Below are 19,837 nucleotides of genomic sequence, written 5' to 3'. Positions count from 1 at the left end.
CCGGAAAAAGGGCTGAAGAGAGGGAACGCCTCCGCCGATGTAGCCAGGTGGCTCGGGTGGGTAAAACCACATGCGGTCCGACTTCAGGACCCGCCGCCTCTTGATTTGCCCCCTGATGTCCTTGAAGGTCTGCACCGAGGTGAAAAGCCCTCGCTCGCTGTCCTCCTTCAACCAGGTGACGTCTGCCGCTGGGATGCCGCTAGGGTCCTCCCATAGCCTCACCCAGCCTTCCAGCTCCACCTAAAAGACACACAACACAAATGGCATATATATATAAAAAGTGCATAATTTGGAGGATTGTGACTGAGGTATTTTGTAAGATGCATGCATCACACTGTCATTTTTATACTTACAGGAGAGTCGCTCTGCGACAACATGGTGGCAGGGGCAGGCTGAGACTGAGATGCAGACTGGCTGTTGACAGCTGCGGCTCAGGGCGAGCGTCAGGAGCAGGCTGGTGGACGTCTCAGGCTGCTGCGCTTCATGGATGGGGGGCTCAGGCTGACTGGGCGAGGATGGCGCTGGCTGCTGTGTCTGACGCTTGGAGGTCCTGGAGGGCGGTTTGGGCGCAGGCTGCTCGGTGGATGGCTTGGGCTGCTGTGTCTGACGCTTTGTGGACCTGGAGGACGGTTTGGCCGCAGGCTGACTGGGCGACGGCGGCGCTGGCTGCTGTGTCTGACTCTTTGCGGACTTGGAGGCCGGTGCGGTCTTCTGTGTCTGACTCTTGGCGGACTTCTTGGCCCGCTTCTCAGATGCAGCGAGGAGTGGAGGCTCAGGAGACGCAGGAGGAGCAGCGGCAGCAGGAGGCTGTGGCTGGCTGGTGGACAGCTCGTCAGCTGGCTTCCCTTGACTACTCTCAAAGGGGACGAGGGCATCCAGCATGTGGTCATCATCATCACACCTCCACGCGCAAGATGGAGCAGCGGCAGCAGGTGCAGCAGCCGATGGAGTGGCTGTAGGAGGAGCAGATGGAGTGGCAGCAGGATGTGCTGCGCCCGACTGAGACTTCTGTGAAATACAGGTATCAGCTTTATGTTTTCTGTTATGCATCAGATGTTACAGTGTTATTAGGAGTATTAGGACAACTCAACAAGCATACCTCTTTCTCCAAAATGTACAGCCGGAAGCGCTTGAGGGACTTGGTGGTGATGTCACCCTCCTTTTTTAGCAGCCACTGCTTCACAGCGGCATGAGCATCCCGCACCGTCTTCCTTTCTTGTTCACTCACAGCTTGTGGGTCAGCCTGGTAGCGTTTATGCAGGCTGTACCAGCGCCACATTTCAAGGAAGGTGAAGAACTTGTACTGCCCCTGGCCGTAAATGGCCCGATCTACGTTGACCTCAAGGTGACAAGAGACGGGCGGGAACAGTCATGAGTCAGAGTCATGGTTAGTTTAAGAACGGGACAACTGTACGCTGTTTGGTTTGGTTTTCTTGAATGTTTTCTGCAATGTATTTACTATTTGATGTAGCCGACATCATTCTCGGCCAGCAACTTGAAGCTCCTCCCAAAGTACCAGCCGAAGGTCAGGACCAGCTGTCCCAGGTACTGGGCCTCAGTGGCGTTGTCAATGCGACAGCGCTTTTTTGCTGGAGACAAAAAAAAAAAAAACATTTTATTACCTTAGTGAACAAGACAGCAAAAGCTCTACTGCACTGCATTAGGTTGTCATTATGCCATGATGTTACCTTCTCTGTAGGCCGTCTTTGGCTCCCGCAGCAGCTTGTTCACACTCAGGCTTTTGCCCTGCGCGGCCTTGGCCTCTTTTGAGGCCCGTAGTACTACGCATTGTTGCCTCTCTACTGGCACGCTAGTGTCCTATCTCTAGCACTGGCAGCAGTGGATCCATATCTGACATTGGCAACAGTCAATTAACATTAAAACATTAAAATCATTATGCTTTTACGCGTCATTATGCTTTACTCATCACTTATGCTTTACTTTACGTTAGTCAACATATAACCAGTGCGCTCTCTCATTTTCCTTACTGAGAGCATCTCTCTACTCAAGTTCGCGCGCAGCCGGAACAAGTACTGTTCTCTAACTAAGGAAATATCCATAGACAGTAAAAGAAATAAAGGAAATATCAAGGAAATATATTGTAACGTCGGTGTTCCGGACTGAGTGCTAGCCTCCCAGAATGCAATGTGTGTGAATGCTGGTTTGTGTAATGTCGGTTTTAGTGAGTGTAATTGCATTTACCTTGTCATGTATGTGTTAGCTTGTGTAGTCTTTCTTTAGGTTGTACCTCATGTGTTTTACCCAGTGTATTGTATGTGACTACCCTGTTCGTGTATCGTGCTTGTTTTATTGGCTTCCCTTGTGTTTTCCCGCTTACGCTAATAAACCTTTGATTGGACAACTGGGTGCCGCATCAATCGTTACAATAACATCCTAAACTAGATGTACCGCAGAGCGGTACAAAATATGACCGCCGCCCAGTCCAGCATATTTTTTTCACAAAAAGTAATCACGCTGAAAGGCCTATATGATTCTAACTGTCTCACTAAATTGCATTATCCACACTCAATTCTCACTGGTATCTGCTAGACAACAAGTACCAAAACATGATTAGTTCATAGATTTCACATGTAAAATTCATTTTATACAACCCCACCTCCATCTTACCTGTTCATAATTCTGAGAAATTCTTGATTGTTTGTGTTATGTTTATGTTATGTGTGTGTGTGTGTGTGAGTGTGTGTGTGTGTGTGCGTGCTTGTGTGTGTGCCTGCGTATGTGCCTGTGCATGCAAGCGTACATATGTCTACTGTGTGAGTATGTGTCATACGTATGATTACTGTGAATGTATGTGTGTGTGTGTATCTGTTTGTGCACATGTGTGCACATGAAATGGGTTAACATGACCCCTGGAGGCAAACACACGGAAAAAAATGGTCATCCTAGGCCCTACAGTTCTCAAGATATTCACAGAGAACTGTGTCTGCCCTACCCTCCTTTCGGGGGGTCCAGTCCAGCGGGGGGGCTACAGATCAAAACGAAAAATGACGGTTACATGCTATCCATGTGGGGGTACATGCCCACCAAGTTTTGTGTACCCCGGTCTTTCAGTGTCCCGGGAATCCTTGTTGGTGTACGTCACTAAATGTACACATAAATTATTTTATTGTAAGGCCCCCCATGAACGAAAGTACACAAAACTTGGCATGCATTCGGAGGGTGTCATAATGATCCTACACTTTTAATTTCGTGCAGTTTTGACCTTGTCAGCCAGAGATATTGTGATGAAAACACCTAATTTTTTGCTTTTGAATTTTTAACTAGGTGGCGCTATACATGAAATAAGTGGTAATGGGATGGGTTGACATGCCCCCTTAAGACCAACATACATAAAAAAGGTGGCCACCTACAGGCCAGTTGGTGTATAGTAACATAAATTAATTTATTGTGTGGCCCCCCATTAACGGAATTCCACAAAACTTGGCGTGCATACAGAGGGTGTCATAATGATCCTACACTTACAATTTCGTGCAGTTTTGACTATGTTAGGTCACAGATACCTTCAATTACAATACCTCATTTTTACTTTTTTGTGTTTAACTAGGTGGCGCTATACATGAAATGAGTGGTTATGGAATGGGTTGACATGGCCCATGACCTGCCTGCAATAGACAGTCTCGCTATCGGATTGGATACAAACCCACCGCGAACGTAGACTCTGGTGCAATCGGAGGCTGACTATTGCTCGTTTGGTAGTTAACGTTAACGACATTAGGCATACATTAGGAAGTGTCAGCCGCTGCCTCCTCTGGGACGTCCTTTGCTCCCGTCACCCCTGTTATCAGCTCCGCCTGTGTTCCCTCTGCTGCTCCATCTTCGGCTGAATCCTCTGTCCAACCTGCTGAGAATACGGTGACCGCTCCATTTTCAGAGTCTGGATGGCTTCCCGCAAAGTTAATGAAAACCATATCACCACAGGATCAGAAGTGGATTTCAGCAGCTTTGTGGAAGCAACATTGGCTTCGTACCGACCTGAAGCTGTGGTGTGATCCACCAGAGCCAGCTCTGATTTATCACCAAGGCCCCGCGCCAGAGCGCTACTTCACACACAGGTTTCTACTGTGGATGCCATACCACCTCTGGAAGTTCAGGCTGTCCTGTCCTTTGTATGGGAGACAGCTCACAGGCTATGGGGCACACAAGAGAGCCCGGCAGGTACTGGATGTGGATCGGTATTACCTGCTGATCACAGAGACTCTCTGGTGCAGTTGGTGCAAAACAGCCTTCATTTCGACCAGCAAGGCCATCTTGGACCAGCTGGACTTCCAGCCCACAGACTTGAATTTAGGCTGATCCTAACTCGAAAGTGAGTATACTGAGATTTAGCTTGTGTAATAAATGTTTGTCATTTAAAACACAATTGAGATGAGCTGGTTTTAAGGTCTTTATGTCTCTCTTTCCCTTTGTTTTATTCAGATATGCCTGTGACATGCAGGTGATAAGGTTCCTGAGGGAGAGGGCCCTGGGCAACAGCCCTTCTCGCTTGGGGAGGCAGCTGCGGGAGAACCACAGAGAGGAGAGAGGAGTGGCTGAAGCGTCTTTGCCAGTACCTTTGTTGCCTGCTCAGACTTGCCTGCTCCCTGTAAGGTTTCAGGAGCCAACTGAGCCGGAAACCATCCCCTCCCACAGATGGATGCTGGCTGTTTATGGGCGGGATATCTTGTGCAGGCTCGACCACATCAAAGCCAGCATAACCTCCACATAGAGCTGCCCATCCTGACAATGGACCACCAAAAAGGTAACTACTTTTATATTTCAATCAAAAGCATTGGAAATACACCATTAGTAGTAGTACAGACCTTAAATATGGAAGTAATGTTCCATATATAAATAATTTAGCATCACTGACTGTCTTTTTTGTGTGATTACAGTGTGAGTGACCGGGTGGCCACCTCACTTGCCAGGACAGCGTTGCGGTTGGAAATCAGAGAGAAGGGGTAAGAAATGTCAGGAATGCAGAAAAATATTGTATTTCAAAATTGCCAGTGTATTTATTTTTACAGTGCCAGTTAGTCTTCAACAGAGCTCTCTCTCCGGTTGTCAGCTCTTTACACTCTCCCCCACAACACAAACTGAACAGGGTTCTTATACACAGTCCTACTATGCTCAGACACCATGATTGGCTAAGATAATTGACTACACACATGATTGGACTGAACCATTATCACGATCATACTTGTACACAACCACAGTGTTCAAGTCATCAAAACACAAACCAAACAATAAAATGTACCTCAAACACATCCCACACATCTTGGCTACGCTACACGCAAAGCCCATAAACATATAACATTCAACAGAGGCCTAGCAACACAAAGCACACTTCCAAACCCCCCTTCGCGACATCATTCCCCATACCCAAAGTCAAGATGGCATTACAAATACTACTCAAATGGCGCATGCTTCCGTTTGGTAGTAGTGACTGAAGGTGGAGGAACACAAGAGGTAAGTATGGCGTTTTGTTTATAAATGACCAGGGAGATAATGTGGTGTGTGCAGTGTTACATACGAGTGGGTACCTCACCCGTATGCATGAGATGTTTCAGGGCTGTTTGAGTATGAAGACTTGTGGCGACTGGTTTAGTACTGTTAGCGCAGCAAGCGCTAACTTCCGTGTTGGCGTTTCACTCGCGGAAACCCAAAGATGACAGGCAAACAATTGTCTCTGTCCGTAAGCAGGCAACGCGCTCGGCGCTACACACTCCGGGCAAACCTTGTGCTGCGCCGGCTGTGTGAGCGAGTGTGGGTGTGTATGTGCGTGCGCGTGTGTGTGCAAGGGGCTCAATGTCTCTCGTTGGCACTTCTGCTCTTGCAGGGCTTCCGCGGTGCAGAGTGCATTCAAGCAAAAGTTCATAAGATGTCCATAATTCACACACAAGCAATACCATCTTTAAAAACAGTGAGGAGGGGAGAGAGCGCCTACTCACATACAGATAACAGAGAAGCTGCTGAGGTTAGCAAAAGGAACAGCGCTGTGGCTAACATCTGTCAGCAATGAGGTGGGCCAGATCCTCATCAGTTTTCTGACAGCTCAGGAGGGTCCTGCCCTGGACCGAATGGCAGCTGACCTCATCCGGAGGTACACAGATGCGGGTGTGGCTCCGCCTCAGCTCCTCTATGTGGACTGCGACTGCTGTCGGGAGGGCACTGGGCAGACCAAGCTCAAGCAGCGATTTGGTGGGTGGCCAGACTTGGTGGTAAAGCTGGATATCTACCATTTCATGCGGCGACTGGCAGCTGGGTGCACTAAGGATGCACATCCTCTTTACCCCATTTTCATGGCACGCATGTCTTCGTGCATTTTTGAATGGGACAGTGGGGATGTGTCTCTGCTGAGGCAGGCCAAGAGGGAGCAGCTGAGACATGAAGGTGTCCCTGGCATCACCGACACTGTGGTGGACCAACGGATCACCAAGGAGGAATTGGCCCTGCACTGCCAAAGGCGGACAAGAGGAGAGCAGCAGACCATGATGATGATCAAGCACCTCCTCAGCGAGCTAATGGGGGTAAAGGGTCAAGACCTTCTTGGTGTCCCTCTCTTGGACCCGGAGAGGATGCAGCACATCTGGCAAGTCCAGAAAAGGCACATAAAGTGCATTCAGGACGAACCAGGTGTGCTGCTCTACACACAGACTGGCACCACCACCAAAGAAGGTATTGTGCTTCCAAACTACTAGCCTGGCCATTGGCCCTTGGTTCGCTTTTACAAGGGTCTGGGATCTTGGCTATTGACGTACGTTTGAAACGACTGGATCTGATTTCACCCAATCGCTAACGTTTGGCCGTGACGTAGGTATGTCATGCGCCAGCTCGATCGTGAAGTAAGCTACACTACAACGCTCACCAGAAATTGCGTGCTCTGTAGGCTATACAACAACCATTCCCCACCAGAGCGAACAAGATAGATGTAAATGACCGATGCCGGCTTTGCGATACAAATTTAAGAGTTAGTGGAAGAATAGCAAATAGCAGATTACTATTCAACAGTAAGTTTGAAGATAACATATTGTAGGCCTAATGCCGATGAGAAGTTAGAAGACGGGGAGGCTGATATATTGTTCCAAAACTCTGGTAATTTATTTCCTATAGATGTACAGGCTAGTGCATGGGCAACAGGAGGTGTCCACTACAAAACAACAAACTGATCGCTGATCAATCACGGTCTCAATCACTCGTCAGCCAACAACACAACGCAACACAACTCATTCGCACATAGTCCACTTCTACTCTGACTAAACTTACTAGACGTCTTAGAACCCCCTATTCTATTGCCTCCCCTTATCAATCGCTAACCTATTTGAACCCAGACAGCCCAACCTGCAAAAAGCCATTTCAGGGAGGTGAATAAAATAAAAATAAAATACATAATAATAATAAAAAATACTTTAGCCTTCTTAGATACTGAAATAGTGATGAATAGCTTATGTTTGTTAATTAATTGTCTAATTAGAAATTGTGATAATAAAATATGTAGATTTTGGTAGTTTGGTCTTTACTGTATGTAGCCTTGGCAAATAGCCATATAGTAGGCTAGTCCTGAATTAATATGCACATGAAATGAAAGTGCAGCATGCAAGACTATCGTTATTTTGAACTCTTATGAGACAAGGGTACACTTTCGTGTAGGCTGATGTGAAATGGGTCTTAAATGTTCCTTTTTGGGGGGCACTCTGCCTCTGCCATGACGCTCCTGTTCCTACTGAACTGAACTGAAACAGGCCAATCAGGATGCTCTCTGTCTTGAACAGGCACACACGCACTACCTCTCTCTCTCTCTCCATCCCCGTCGTGTGTGCGCTACACTAAGATGCACACACGATTTGAAGTTTCGGTCTCCGGCAGCCATTATCCATTATGCGGGAGACTCCCAGAACTTCCGGCAGACTTGGGATGTCTGTCTGAACCCCTAAATATTCCCTCCCGTACACCTCCCCCCAATCAAAACATATCAGAACTCATTGACACATTCTATGACACAGGAGGGAGAGGGAGACACAAACACTCTCGCGCACACACACACACGCACGCACACGCCGGGAAAACAGAACAGAACAGGCTACTGCGTGATACAAATCAAACTTTTCCCAAATCCTGTAGGGAGTAGGGCCACGACATCTTTGCCCGAAATAAAATGTGTTAAACACTCCTTTTGTTCGGACTTCAATTCCTGAATATTTGGAAGCGTAGCCAGCACGGACTGAATTGCTTCATTAACTTCCGCCATTGCCAACACTACAATTCAAACACAGCGCGGGTTGAATTGCTCGTTGCGAGCGAGGCCAATGGAATCCCAGACGGAGTCGTGGAAGGAGATGAAAATCGAGCGGAAGTACAGTGGGCATCGCTTTCAAATGGCCACTTCACTCGCGCATTACGAGGCGTGAAGCTGTGTGAAGCTTTAGTACCACTTTCAGCCACTGTGCGTCGCTCTGCCACTGTACATCGCTCTGTCAGTAGCCTGACTGCCGCCCCTTCTGAAAAAGCAGGAGGCTAGGCTACCTTTAAACGTAATTGTTACCGAGAGGAATCCCAGCCTACGAATTCAATAACAAAATAAATCGTAATTAAACGTTACCTCGATTAAGACTACTTGGGTATGGCTTAAGGCTTGACTACACGGTGGTAGCGAAAATCGAAATCTGCTTTTGATAGCCTACCGGTGCTGCTCCACAAAACGAAAAAATATCTTAATTTGCTGTCTATGTAATTGTCAGTGTTGGGGGTAACGCAACTACGCAAATCAAAACAGTGTCTTAATTTGCCCTACTTCTTGACTGCAATGTAGTCAATTGACTGCTTGACATGTCATTTTTATTTTTCTGTACAATAAACAAATAGGCCTACATCTGCTTTATGCCGCAGAATTACATTCATATTTGGCTGACTGCAGAACACGCGCACTTCCATCCCCATATACCAAGATTAAGATAGCCTAGTAGCCTATACAAAAAGCACTTCATACTATCATAAAAAATCGTTAAAACGAATAGCTATTTGCAATTTGACAAAACACTGGTCCTCATTTTGCGAATGCGAGGACGATAGCCTATGCCTGTTGCATTTAGTTAGATGTCCGAGTCACGCATGTTTGAAAACCACTGGCTCGTAATCACAATAATTTGGACAGCCTACAAGACAGTTGGATAGCCTACTTCATCATGTCCCCATGTCTACATTTCTGTGAGTAGCATAGAGATCGTTAAAAACAATAAAGTATGGCTCTCCGTTTGGGACATCGAAAACTTATATTTTTAATACCGTCGAAGATGCTGACTTCCAAAAGCCTCGGGATAACACGTTATCTCCACTAGCATCAGTCATGCCCCTTGATCAAAGTGGGGAATGAAATAAAAGTTTGAGAACCACTGGCTTAACAAGTTACCTGCAGTCCAGAACACAGAATCTGTTGCAATATTCTGATGATCGGCGATGATATCGGCAAATGTTTGTTTTCCAAAGTAAGAATTTCACTTCACCATGCACCTTTGACAATGAATAGCTCATTACACTTGTTACTGTTAAACGTAGGCCTACCTGGTATCATTACAAACATTATTCTGTGTCCTAAAACTGGCATATTTTATGGCATTGTGACATGTAAGTTCGTTGCAAAATCTAGAGAAATGTGTGGGGTGGTCAGCGGGGGACAATTGAGACACATTGGATTGTGTTATTACTTGAACATTCCACACTATCCACAGCTGTGGTAGGCCTATCAGGGGCAGGAGGATTACTGTTAGCGCAGGCTTTATATAAAATTCTTCAACAGAAGGCCTCGAATGTTGTCTTGTTTGTGGAGCGCTTTGCTTCGCTTCTGTAATCTCGGCTTCATTGAAAATGAGGGCTTCCCTCAATGACCCTCCGAGAATAAATAAAGGTTGAATGAATGAATGATTGAATGAATGCAGGCTTGCCCAAAATAAAGGCATGTGGTTTGCGCAGCCTACAGTAAATAACAGAACCGCCAGAATGTGCGTTATGATGCTTTTTTACGAGCAAGATGTTTTTGGTACCCTACGCACACTGCATGTTCTTAAATAACAATGATCATCAGTAATATTCGACCATTAATTTGGGTAAATGGGCAAGCGTGACCACCTTGATTGGCTGATTGGCTGATGATTGTAACCAAACACCTCCCTTACGATGATAGGTGACAGGTCTCAGAATGCGTGCGCTACACAAGGACGGAAGATGATGAATAACTGGGGCCGTAGGCTATTCACAAAGGCTTTTATCTTACTACTAGGAGTAGGTTACTCCTAAATCGCACTTAAAGATTTTAGCTTGGAGTTTTCTCTTAAAAGTTATTCACAAAGCCTTTCAGACAACTCCTAAACTAGGAGTGAGTCTTCGTGGGTATGGATGACGTCATTACTCATGCACGAGCTTGACTGAAGTGACCACCTTGATTGGCTGACGATTGTAACACGGGAATTCCAAACACCTCTCTTCCGATGATGAGTGACAGGTGACAGGTCGGAGAATGCGTGCGCTACACAAGTAGTGCGAAGGACGGAAGATGATTAATAACTGAATAAAAAGGCCTAGCCTAAATGAATAAAGAGTAAGGCAAAACAAATAGCATAGTAGCCTAATGAAACAGGCCTATGGATTGATGCAGTAGCCTACCTTTGCAACATTATTAAATTAATCTGTCACCATAGGGTACGTTTGCAAAGAGAACATTTTAATTTGATTCACAATGAAACGTTACATTTCATTTACATGTTAACAATGAGTAGTTTTGGTTGTGTTTGGGTGGCATTATTGCATCCCTTTTATGAATGCAAAATTGTTCCCTTGCGATTGGAAGCTCCTGTTGCGCATAGGCTATGCATTTCAAAACATCGCAACGTAAAATGCCACAAAAAAGCTGTTTATGAATAGGTCTTAGTGAGTTAGGAGTCCTCTCGACTTAAGCTGTCCCAGACTTAGGTGCTACTTTTAGGTCTAAAATGCTTCGTGAATTACTTTTTGTGAAAAAAATTAGGAGTCCTAAAGTTAGGAGTGACACGCCCATTATTTGTAGGAGTTGCTCCTAAATTCGCCACTTAGGAGCTACTTTTAGCCTTAAAATTCTTTGTGAATACGGCCCCTGAATAAAAAGGCCTAGCCTAAATGAATCAAGGCAAAACAAATAGCCTAGTAGCCTAATGAAACATATGGATTGATGTAGTATCTTTGTAACATTATTAAATTATTCTGTTACTATGCCTACGTTTGCAAAAGAGAACATTTTAATTTGATTCGCAATAATGTTACATTTAATTTACATGTTGACAATGATTAGCCTAGTTTTGGTTGTTGTTGGCGGCGTTATTGCATGTTAGTTATGCCTACAATGCAAAATTGCTTCCTCACGATTGGAAGCTCCTGTAGCTGCATAGGATTTCAAACACGGCAAAATGCCGCAGGTATTGTGAATAGGTCTGTGAGTAAGGAGTCCTCTTGACTTCTTTTAAGCTGTCAGAGGTGGGAAGGTGTGATGTGTTGGGGGCAGGGCCGGATGGGCACAAATGTCTGATGGCCCCCCTTCCCCCCAGCCAACGTGAATCGGGTGGTTAGTTAATAGGCCTATCGTGAAGATTTTTCCTGCCATCTAAGGCACGAGCGCATCTGAGCCAAGCCTCACCAAGTAGTTTTCAACATTTTGTTGAACATTTTGTCATGAACATTTTGAATATTAGTGTCGGGTGAATTGAAATGTTCTCAAAGTAGCCTTATGGCTGAAAGCTGCTTGGGATCCCCCCGTCAAGCAATATAACCATACAAACGCGCTTCCTGCACTCATTGTTTCAAAAGGAGTAATTTTGGCTTTGTCAGAACTGAAGAGCTGTGGACGGCACGGCACGGCATGCCCAATGAAAATAAATTAACGCAACGCAACACAACACAGACCCCGCTTCTCTCGCGTCATTCACTGACATGAACGAAACACAGAACCCGCTTCTCTCACGGCAGTCACTGACAGTAACCTAGAATAAATGAATGGGGAAAAACACTTCCCCATGACAAAGACATCGTAAAACACTGAAAGTTAATATTTTGTCACTAGCAACATACATCTGTCCTTTGTCAAATGTATTATGTTTCAAGTAGCCTATGCGTAATTCTGCTTCATAAAGTTGAACAAATACATTTGCTTATTTCACAGAAAAATATAAATAGCCAGTTAGGGTATGGTTATGGTTAAGTTATGGTAGGCCAACTTGCAGTGAACATACAAACAGGGGAAATTCTTTCTCTTGTAGCTGAGTAGCCTCAGGTGCGCACGTAGACATAAGGCCGAACATGCAAGCGCCAATGAATCGTGCTCTCACGACAATCACGCCGTTAAACTTAAATAGGTTAACATCACTCTAAGTTCGCCTTCAAGCAAGGAAAACGATGATTTGAAGACATCTGTTTCGTTGGAAGGGCAAGGGGTAGCAACAGGGCAACACAGAGACAGGCCCGATGGCAGGGCTGTTATGAAAGTATTAAAATATGGGATATTCTACAGGAAAACATTAAAACGGCAAGACAGCGGGGGAAAGTTAAAATATGTGATAAACACGGAAAAAGTTGGCATGCATTGTTTCGGTCCCCGTGAACAGGGATTATTTGTCATATTATTAATCACATATGATTATTTGTGAAATTGTGCAAACAGGCGCAACACATTTGAAAAGGAAGGACGCATGCAAGCTCACGGGAAAGATTGATTTAAGAACGTTATCACAGTGTGTGGCTGTGGCGCGGGCGGAAGACAGCGACAATTGGCAGGGGAGGGTCATGTCTTTTTTAACAATTCTGTCAGAGGGTCATTGAACAATTTCTAGCAGGCAAGAGAGGGTCATGCAACTTTTGACTGAAGCACTCAAAATTCCTCCGGTGGCCCCTTCAATAAATAACGAACAGTCTACTGAATAAGCACGAAGTCAAACCTTTAAATGAAAAACACTCTTTAATAATAATAAAAAAAAATAAACCGATGAAGTAAACTTGTGACCATCAAAAATCGTTTATCGCCTGTAACTCCGTGATAACAGGACGTAACAGGAAGGCGTTTGGCTGAGCAACGGAGGTTAATATGCTCTATATTTTGTCCAAATGATGTCTGTCTATCATCGTTGCACTCGGAGAAAACCAGAATGTTTAATTTGTCCTGCGTTTCTTCTACGGCTGCAAACGGGATTCACTCGCAGTTAACCAAATATTTCTTTATTAGGGCAGGGCAGGCATATTTCTGGCTATTAAATTATTTCTAAACCAGTCTGCTAAAGTCTGTAGTGAAGTAGGGTTTTCCAGGCTCCATTTCTTTTTACGAAACACCTTGCTCACTTGAGCCATCTACCGGTTGTTTGGGTTGTTGCAGCGTCTCACTGGAAAAATACAAATTAAAGTCGCGTGATACCGCGTGATCCCACGCGCGGACCGCGAGTGAAGCTGGCCAAGTCGAAGCACTGCCCACTGTACGTAGGAAGGCAAGGCCAGGCTACCAAACTACAGGTGTGCAAGGGGCTCCACATCACTGGAGTCCTTTCATCTCCATCTGAACAGGTTCATTCCAGGTCAGTATAAATCATTATTCATCAGAAATATTAATGGTGACACAATAATGGCTTTCAAATAGCAAAGCACAACCAAATGAACTTAAAGTTATTGATCTTATCTAAAGGAACAAGTGCCAACAGCTTGAATTTCCAGCTGTACCTCCTGGAAGGCCTGAACAGGTGGAATCAGGGCCGTAAGATAGCATCTCTGGCAGGCAAACCTCCGTCCCTGTTAAGCTACTCCGGGGACCTGGTGCACTGTGTCAACACCCACAGTGTTAAGGTGCTTGGAAGACAGCTTGTACCACCACCATCTGTCTATACTGGTGAGTTTTAGCTTATTCATAAAAAAAGAATATTCATATTAATTTTCTGAAAACTGTGTTTCCCTGTCTGTCCTAGGTGAACTCATGGGTATAGATTACCTGTACCGCCAAACAGGGCTGGCCAGGCAGGCCCTCTGCTCCATCCTCCATAACCACCTACGCCTCCTCTGGTCCATCCGCTACGACCACCTACGCCTCCTCTGCTCCATCCACCATAACCACCTATGCCTCCTCTCCATAACCACCTATGCCTCCTCTGGTCCATCCGCCATAACCACCTATGCCTCCTCTGCTCCATCCACCATAACCACCTACGCCTCCTCTGCTCCATCCACCATAACCACCTATGCCTCCTCTCCATAACCACCTACGCCTCCTCTGCTCCATCCGCTACGACCACCTACGCCTCCTCTCCATAACCACCTATGCCTCCTCTGCTCCATCCGCTACGACCACCTACGCCTCCTCTCCATAACCACCTATGCCTCCTCTGCTCCATCCGCTACGACCACCTACGCCTCCTCTCCATAACCACCTATGCCTCCTCTGCTCCATCCGCTACGACCACCTACGCCTCCTCTCCATAACCACCTATGCCTCCTCTGCTCCATCCGCTACGACCACCTACGCCTCCATCCTTCCTCTCCCGACCAGCCTCACAGTCTCTGTCACTGCAGCCACTGCTCCCCCAGCAGTGCAACCAGTGCCTGGGGAACCGCTGGTAAGACTCTTTGTGACAAGTACATTGTGGTAGTTGTTTTGTTCTTCTGCCTGTGATATCTGGCTGTGGATGAGCGCATTGTACCAGTTATAGACAGAATAGACTGAATTCACGCCTGGTGTGGGCAGCATGACCCATTGCATCCTTGGGTCAACAGGATCACCTGCCCAGTGGCCAGACTGTTGCCGTCTGGTAGAGTCCATCTTTGTTAAACTGTGTGATATTCACAGGACCCCAAATGGGCAATGGGACTGTGATGCAGAGTACCACCCTGCAATTGTTTGAGGTGAATCAAACAACATTAATTCAGTGGCACAACAAGCGGCTGAAGAGGAAATAATGTGCCATCCTGCTTCAGGGTGTGAACTTGCCAGCCCCCATTCCTATTGCGGCCAGGCCTCTCCCCCCTGGACAGATCCGCCCCACTGCAGCACCCTCACAGCCTGGTCCCCAACACCACTACCACCTGCCTGAAAGCACAGTGGGAAAGGCAGTGGACAGGCGAAAGTCTGCAGTTCCGGCCCGCACCTCCAAACGTTTTCCGGCCAAGGCAGTTGTTCCCTGCTGATTCTGCCCCTTTACCTGTCATCCCCAACCCCAGTCCTGCCTTTGCCCCGTTTGTGTTTTTGTGTCCAGCTCCTGTTCCTGCCATCCGGCAGATTGCTCCTGCTGGCCCCATTCTCTCCCCAACACCTGCTCGGAGGCCCTACGTCCGCACTGTGGACAAAAATAAGTGCAGTCTGTGCCACCAGCCCCGCAACAAAGATACTGGCCACAGCCAGTATTATGGCCACATTTACTGCCCCCAGACTGCTGTTCTGCCACTTGACCAGTGGATGGAGGAAATGAAGAAGACGGCAGACAAAAAAAATAAAAAATATTTGTTCATTTCAAAATGCTACATTGTTCATTATGTAATCCTAAAGCTTTTTTGTTTGTAAATAGTCCACAACTTGTGTGTGTGGCACGTGCGTGTGTGTATACTCATGAGGGTGTGAGAGAACAGGAGAAGCTGTTTGTTAATAAAAAAAGGTTGAACTTTATCTCTACAGTATCCTTTGGCTTTATTCTATCAAACCTGGAAAACTTTACAAACTCACACAGATATTAAAATTACAAGAAAAGGACATAATAGTATTGCAGACAGATCCACTGGGTGTGAGAAGTGATTGTCAGAAACATTTATTTGATATAAAGGTTTATTATTATTATAAGCAGTAGTAGTATCATATTCTTATTTTTATTATTCTTATCAACAAAGCATTAAAATTACAAGAAAGGGGCAGAATAGTATTGCAGACAGATCCACAGGATGTGAGAAGTGATTGTCAGAAACATTTATTTGATATAAAGGTTTATTATGAGCAGTAGTAGTAGTATCATATTTTTATTTTTCTTATTCTTATTGCAACAAAGCATCTTTATTCTTTTATCTTTATTATTGCTGCTCTTATTTTTTCATTATTATATGTGCCCTCTTATTTACTTATTTACTTACTTTTTTGTTTACTTGAATGTTATGTTTGTCTGTGGACCTAAATTGGTAAAATATGTCTTGTCTTCACCGTGGGATAGTGAGAAACGTAATTTCGATCTCTTTGTATGTCTGGAACATGTGAAGAAATTGACAATAAAGCTGACTTTGACTTTGACTTTGACTTCGACTTATTCTTACCAATTGTATTTTTCTTAGTTATTAAGCTATATTTGATAGATTCATAGCACTTTTTAAGAGTTTGTGTTAACTGATGCATGTTCCAATCGGGGATCGAACCGGCGATCCCCCTCCCCCCCCAGACTATTGTTCGCTAGGGAACATTTGTCCGTATAAGAAGGGGGGGAAAGGGGAAGAAATTCCAGCAAGTCGCAGGTTCGAATCCAGAGCAAGAGCAAATTAACAGATTTCATTTTTAAATTTGTTTGTTTTACAATTAATTCCTTATCTTTTCATAAAGTTTTGTCATTTTTCAAGTAAATTATTAAAAACTCACATTTACTTATGCAATTGTGTCCTATATGTTAATCATTATCATTCATACTATATTGTAATTGTTATGTCTCATTCAAACTGCAAGCAGCTTCTTGATATTATAAGTGCTTCTAGAGTGAACGTATTGTGAAGGAATACAACACAACATAATCAATTCCACAAGGAAATATATTTATTAACACAACACTCAGTGCCTTCACATGCCCCCAGGGGTACGCGTACCCCCATTTGAGAACCAGTTTTGACATACAAGTTAGGTAAGTAGCTAACGTTAACGTTTTTAAACTTACCATTGTGACATGAACCTCATCATCGACAATCCCCACCAAGTTTGCATGGTACTTCTGAAGAAAGCATATTCCTTCTCGTTAAGTAATTAAGATTCAGGGCTACCAAACACTAACTGGAATTGGCCGTGGAGGATGTCTGTGTCCTTCATTCCTCCCAGCTACATTGCAGAGGCTTTCCCAGGAATACTCGAATATTCGGATAAAACTTCAGCGATAGCTATGCTCATCTCATCCGTGGAAGTCGCCATGTTGTTTTTTTTATTTTTTATCAGAAGTATATCCAGGGTACAATCAGATAAAGACACACATAAACACAGTGACGAGTAAGACAATACAAAAGAATAGTCAACATAAGTAAAAATTATTAAAAAAAAGGAATAATAATAAAATTAAAATAAAAATAAATTAAGCAAAACTTAATCTAAAAGGTGGAAAGAGCCCAGGAGGAGTGCAGCCTTTATGGCTTTGGGGTTGGTTGTAAAAACTAAGGAGTTGTTGTATATTCTTAACTCATTCAGAAAAACGGATAGAAGAGGCTTAGATAAAGATATTTTAGAGGTAATGTCCAACATTTTTTCCAAGGAATTTCCCCAAATAACCCGGCCCAGTAGGAAATGACATATGGTGTTGAAACAATATCATTTTGGAATAATGCTCGTATCTCTGTTATTTTTTTTCTTTCGTGAAAAGCAAACCTGTCCCACAGCAGAGGTCATAGGGTCAAGATCTGCCTGACTTGGCAAAACAGCAGAGGTTTGCTGACTTCTTAATAACATTACTACTCCATCAGGTATGCCACCAATGACTGTAGCGAATTCCTTAGGGGTGACAGGAGGCTAAACTTAGAAAGAAATTCTGAATAATTGATGAGAAAACCATTGTTGTTTATTAGTTAAGACACCAGAAGAATGTCATGGCTTACCCAATTATCCAGATAGAGAGATTTGTTTTTAAAAAGTATGTCTTTGTTATTCCATATTAAGTATTTGTGAGGGGAAAAATTATGTTTGTAGGCCAACGACCAGGCAAGGAGAACTTGTTTATGGAAGTTAGCTATTTTAATGGGAATCTTCTCAACATTATAGTTGCACATTAAGAGGAATTTGAGGCCACCCACTTTAGAGAATATATGTTGTAGAATAAAGTTCCAAATAGAAGATGGATTATTCATGAATTGACGAAGCCAGTTTATCTTAAACGTATTGTTTAGAGACATAAAATCAAGAAAATTCAGACCCCCACAAGAGTTGGTATTCATTAAGACAGTCTTCTTAACATAATGCACCCTATTCCTCCAAAGGAAGTGAAGTAACAGTTGATAAAAAATTTTGGCCTGAGATTTGTCAACATATAGGGAGAGAGCCAAGTAAGTTAGTCTGGAAATCCCAGCCTAGAGAGAGATCTCTTTGTAGCCAACAGTTCAGCCTATTATGGGTCTTCTCAATAACTGAGTTGAAGTTTGCATGTGGTCATAATGTGTTATTCTTGAGGATTGTTACCCTGAGATATTTGACCTGGTCTTTAACTGGAATGCCACAAATACTGGGACTCATTTTATCTTTTATAGGAAGCAACTCACATTTCTTAAGATTTAGAGACAGACCTGATGCTTTGGAGAAGTTTTCAATAAGAGCAATAGCTTGAGGAACCTGGGAGTCATCATTTAGAAAGAGAGTAGTGTCATCAGCTAACTGGCTTAAAAGAATTTCACGATTAGCAATAGTTATTCCCTGCAATCCACTTTGTTGCAAGTACGTCGCGAGTAGCTGAGAGGCTAAGAGAAACAAAAAGGGGAGACTGGGCATCCCTGCCTAATGCCATGTGACCGAGAAAATCGTTTAGATGTACCATGTTTTAATTTAATACAGCTATTACCATTTTTGTATAGAGTCTTAATTGCACAAGAGAAATATTCACCAAAACCAAACATTTGTAATGTTTTGAAGATAAAAGGGTGCTCCACAGAATCGAACGCCTTGTAAAAGTCCAGAAACATAATTAAACTGTCATTATGAATAAGCTCATTATAGTCTAATAGGTCCAGTACTAAGTGTATGTTGTTAGTTATATGTCGATTCTTCATAAAGCCAGACTGGGTCTCATCAATAATGGTGTTTAATACATTTTTTAACCTATTACCAAATATAGATGCAAGTATTTTATAATCATTGTTTAATAGAGTAATTGGATGCCAGTTGTCAAGCGAATCTAGGTTTTTATTGGGTTTAGGAATTAAAGTAATGATACCCTGAGTCATAGTAGTGGGTAAAACCTCATTACGGATGCTTTCTTGATATACACATAGTAAGAATGGTGTGATTTCATCAATAAAGGTTTTGTAAAACTCAGAAGTGAGACCATCACTACCTGGTGACTTATTATTTTTTAAGTTTTGGATACATCGTTTAATTTCACTTGTGGAAATATTGCGGTCACAGTCCTGTTCATCGTTGTCAGAAATCTTTCTGTAATTCTTAATAGATTTAACAAAATCCTCAGCAATTTCTTCTGAGTATCTTAAGCTGTAGAGATTACTGTAAAATTTCTGTTCTCCCTCGATCATCCATTTTACCCTGGACCTGATGAAGGCGCCTTCAGCTTTCAAGCGATACATGTCATCCAACTCTTTTTGGAGTCGCATATATTCTGTTCTGTCTTTCTCAGATAAAGGCTGGTGACTGGAAAGGAAACTCAACCTGGAGATTACACTGTGCTCATATTTCTTTCTGTTTTTAGCTAGAGTGCTACCAGCATTCCTCAAGTACTTGCCTATTTCAAATTTGCACAACTCCCAGTTTAGACAAAAAGAATTCTCAGTTAAAGCTTTGCCAAGGTAATCAATAAGTATTGTTTTCACATCTTGCTTAATGTAGTCATATTTAAGTAAATTGCTATTAAGTTTCCAGATTGTGGCATTTTTAACATTACCCATGACGGGGGAGAAATTAAGA

General features: G+C 43.9%; 1 protein-coding gene across 1 annotated transcript; it reads right to left on the bottom strand.

Annotated features, from left to right (window-relative positions):
• Positions 1-443: 443 nt before the first annotated feature.
• On the bottom strand, positions 444-1,344 carry LOC121704651 (extensin-like). Its single transcript, XM_042085089.1, has 3 exons — positions 1,100-1,344; positions 503-1,008; positions 444-471 (listed from the first exon to the last, which is right to left on the bottom strand). The coding sequence occupies exons 1-3, from the start codon at positions 1,277-1,279 to the stop codon at positions 444-446; spliced, it is 714 nt and encodes a 237-aa protein (XP_041941023.1). The 5' UTR covers positions 1,280-1,344.
• Between the last annotated feature and the right edge of the window lie 18,493 nt (positions 1,345-19,837).

The sequence above is a fragment of the Alosa sapidissima genome, chromosome 1 (assembly GCF_018492685.1).
Source record: "Alosa sapidissima isolate fAloSap1 chromosome 1, fAloSap1.pri, whole genome shotgun sequence".
NCBI lineage: Eukaryota > Metazoa > Chordata > Actinopteri > Clupeiformes > Clupeidae > Alosa > Alosa sapidissima.
The sequence above is the reverse complement of the archived record's forward strand: the minus strand, read 5'-3'. Positions and strand labels throughout refer to the sequence as shown.

Coding starts and splice junctions, on each gene's coding strand:
- LOC121704651 (XM_042085089.1), bottom strand. CDS start 1,279: ATGTGGCGCTGGTACAGCCTGCATAAACGCTACCAGGCTGACCCACAA. Junction 1,009..1,099: donor TGTACATTTTGGAGAAAGAG/GTATGCTTGTTG, acceptor TGTATTTCACAG/AAGTCTCAGTCGGGCGCAGC. Junction 472..502: donor GCGCCATCCTCGCCCAGTCA/GCCTGAGCCCCC, acceptor GAAGCGCAGCAG/CCTGAGACGTCCACCAGCCT.